Here is a 1,688-nt window from a genome sequence, read left to right as displayed (position 1 = left end):
TACCTGATGCTAAGACATCTGATATCTTCCTACAAGGGCTCTAAATCCCTTTCATAATCCTGTTACTTATAATCCAGGATACAGTGTACCATCAAGAATATCAGAAATTTATGGCTGAGCAAACACAAAATTAAAATTTAGGATCTAGTCCTGGGTCCAGAAACAGAACCACAGAAATCAGGATGCAGAAGGTTGAAGTGGGTGGATGCAAGGATTAAGCACGGTCAGAAGCTTGACACATCTAGTTAAATTACCAAATCTAGGTAGAAGTCTGGAAGAGAAGCTGCAGGAAGAGCTGGGAAATATCATATTCCAAAGTTGACAACCTAAAACACCTAATGGGTTCCTTTTTGCAAGAATAAAAATAATAATCTCTGCTAAGCCTCATGTGCCTGGTACCACTATAAACTATTTGCATGCATAGTCTCATTTAATCCACACAAAAATAATTTACTATTATTTTCCCCTTTTGCAGATGAGGAAACTGAGGTTTAAGAAGATGAAGTGACCGACGCCCCACTCTGCTCTGCTCTCTAGGCCTGCTGGCCCGCACCCACCATGTCCACCATTCAGCAGCTGGTAGGAAGATGGCGCTTAGTGGAAAGCAAAGGCTTTGACGAATACATGAAGGAAGTAGGAGTGGGAATGGCTCTGCGAAAAGTGGGTGCAATGGCCAAACCAGATTGTATCATCTCTTCTGACGGCAAAAACCTCACCATAAAAACTGAGAGCACTTTGAAAACAACACAGTTTTCATGTAACCTGGGAGAGAAGTTTGAAGAAACTACAGCTGATGGCAGAAAAACTGAGACTGTCTGCAACTTCACAGATGGCACATTGGTTCAACATCAGGAATGGGATGGGAAAGACAGCACAATCACAAGAAAATTGGAAAATGGGAAATTAGTGGTGGAATGCGTCATGAATAATGTCACCTGTACTCGGGTCTATGAAAAAGTAGAGTAAAAATTCCATCATCATTGTGGACAGGAATTAGCTGTGAGGATGAACAAGCTCAGTTCAATGAGCAAATCTCCATACTGCTTTTTTTTTTTTTTTTCATTACTGTGTTCAATTATCTTTATCACAAACATTTTACATGCATCTATTTCAAAGTGTTGATTTAATTAGGATAATCCGTTTGGTTAGTAAATAAATTTGTGCTAAAATAAAAAAAAAAAAGATGAAGTGATTGGCCCAATGTTACACAACTATTAGGAGAGAAAATAATTAGGAGAGGAAGAGATAGAGACAGGATCAACTCTAGTCAGTGTTGCTCACAAAACACCATCTTAGTGAACAATCAATACTACTTTCAGATGAATCTTTGTCTTCAATTCCCTCTCAGATTTCCTGACAACATACATATACATTATAAAAATTAGAAGTAAGTTTATATTCATTTGGCTTTGAATTGAGTTCCTCATTTTTTGATGCCCTTTGAGATTACTTGAGAGAACTCAGGATTGAGAACCACAGCTTTGGGCTTAAAAAGACCCCACAGACAGGGATGTCAGGATGCTTCACCCTTGAGTTCCCCTTGGAGGATTCGGTGTCTCCTTTATAGCTCTGCATGGGGTCTCCAGTGTGCTGTCATGCCTTGGAGTGATAAAGGGAGGAGAGTAGGGGCAAATTAGAAGATACACAAGGACAAGTCTGAGTGCTATAATTCTGATTAAAAAAATCGA

The 1,688-nt window shown here is 39.3% G+C and overlaps 1 protein-coding gene across 1 annotated transcript; it reads left to right on the top strand.

Annotated features, from left to right (window-relative positions):
* Positions 1-512: 512 nt before the first annotated feature.
* Positions 513-1,144, top strand: LOC116644712 (fatty acid-binding protein 5-like). The gene has a single exon (XM_032424501.1). It carries the CDS (start codon positions 559-561, stop codon positions 964-966), a length of 408 nt encoding a protein of 135 aa, XP_032280392.1. The 5' UTR covers positions 513-558; the 3' UTR covers positions 967-1,144.
* The last annotated feature ends 544 nt before the right edge of the window (positions 1,145-1,688 follow it).

Source organism: Phoca vitulina, unplaced genomic scaffold, assembly GCF_004348235.1.
Source record: "Phoca vitulina isolate PV1807 unplaced genomic scaffold, GSC_HSeal_1.0 scaffold30, whole genome shotgun sequence".
NCBI lineage: Eukaryota > Metazoa > Chordata > Mammalia > Carnivora > Phocidae > Phoca > Phoca vitulina.
Note: the sequence above shows the minus strand (reverse complement) of the source record. Positions and strands in the feature narration are given on the sequence as shown.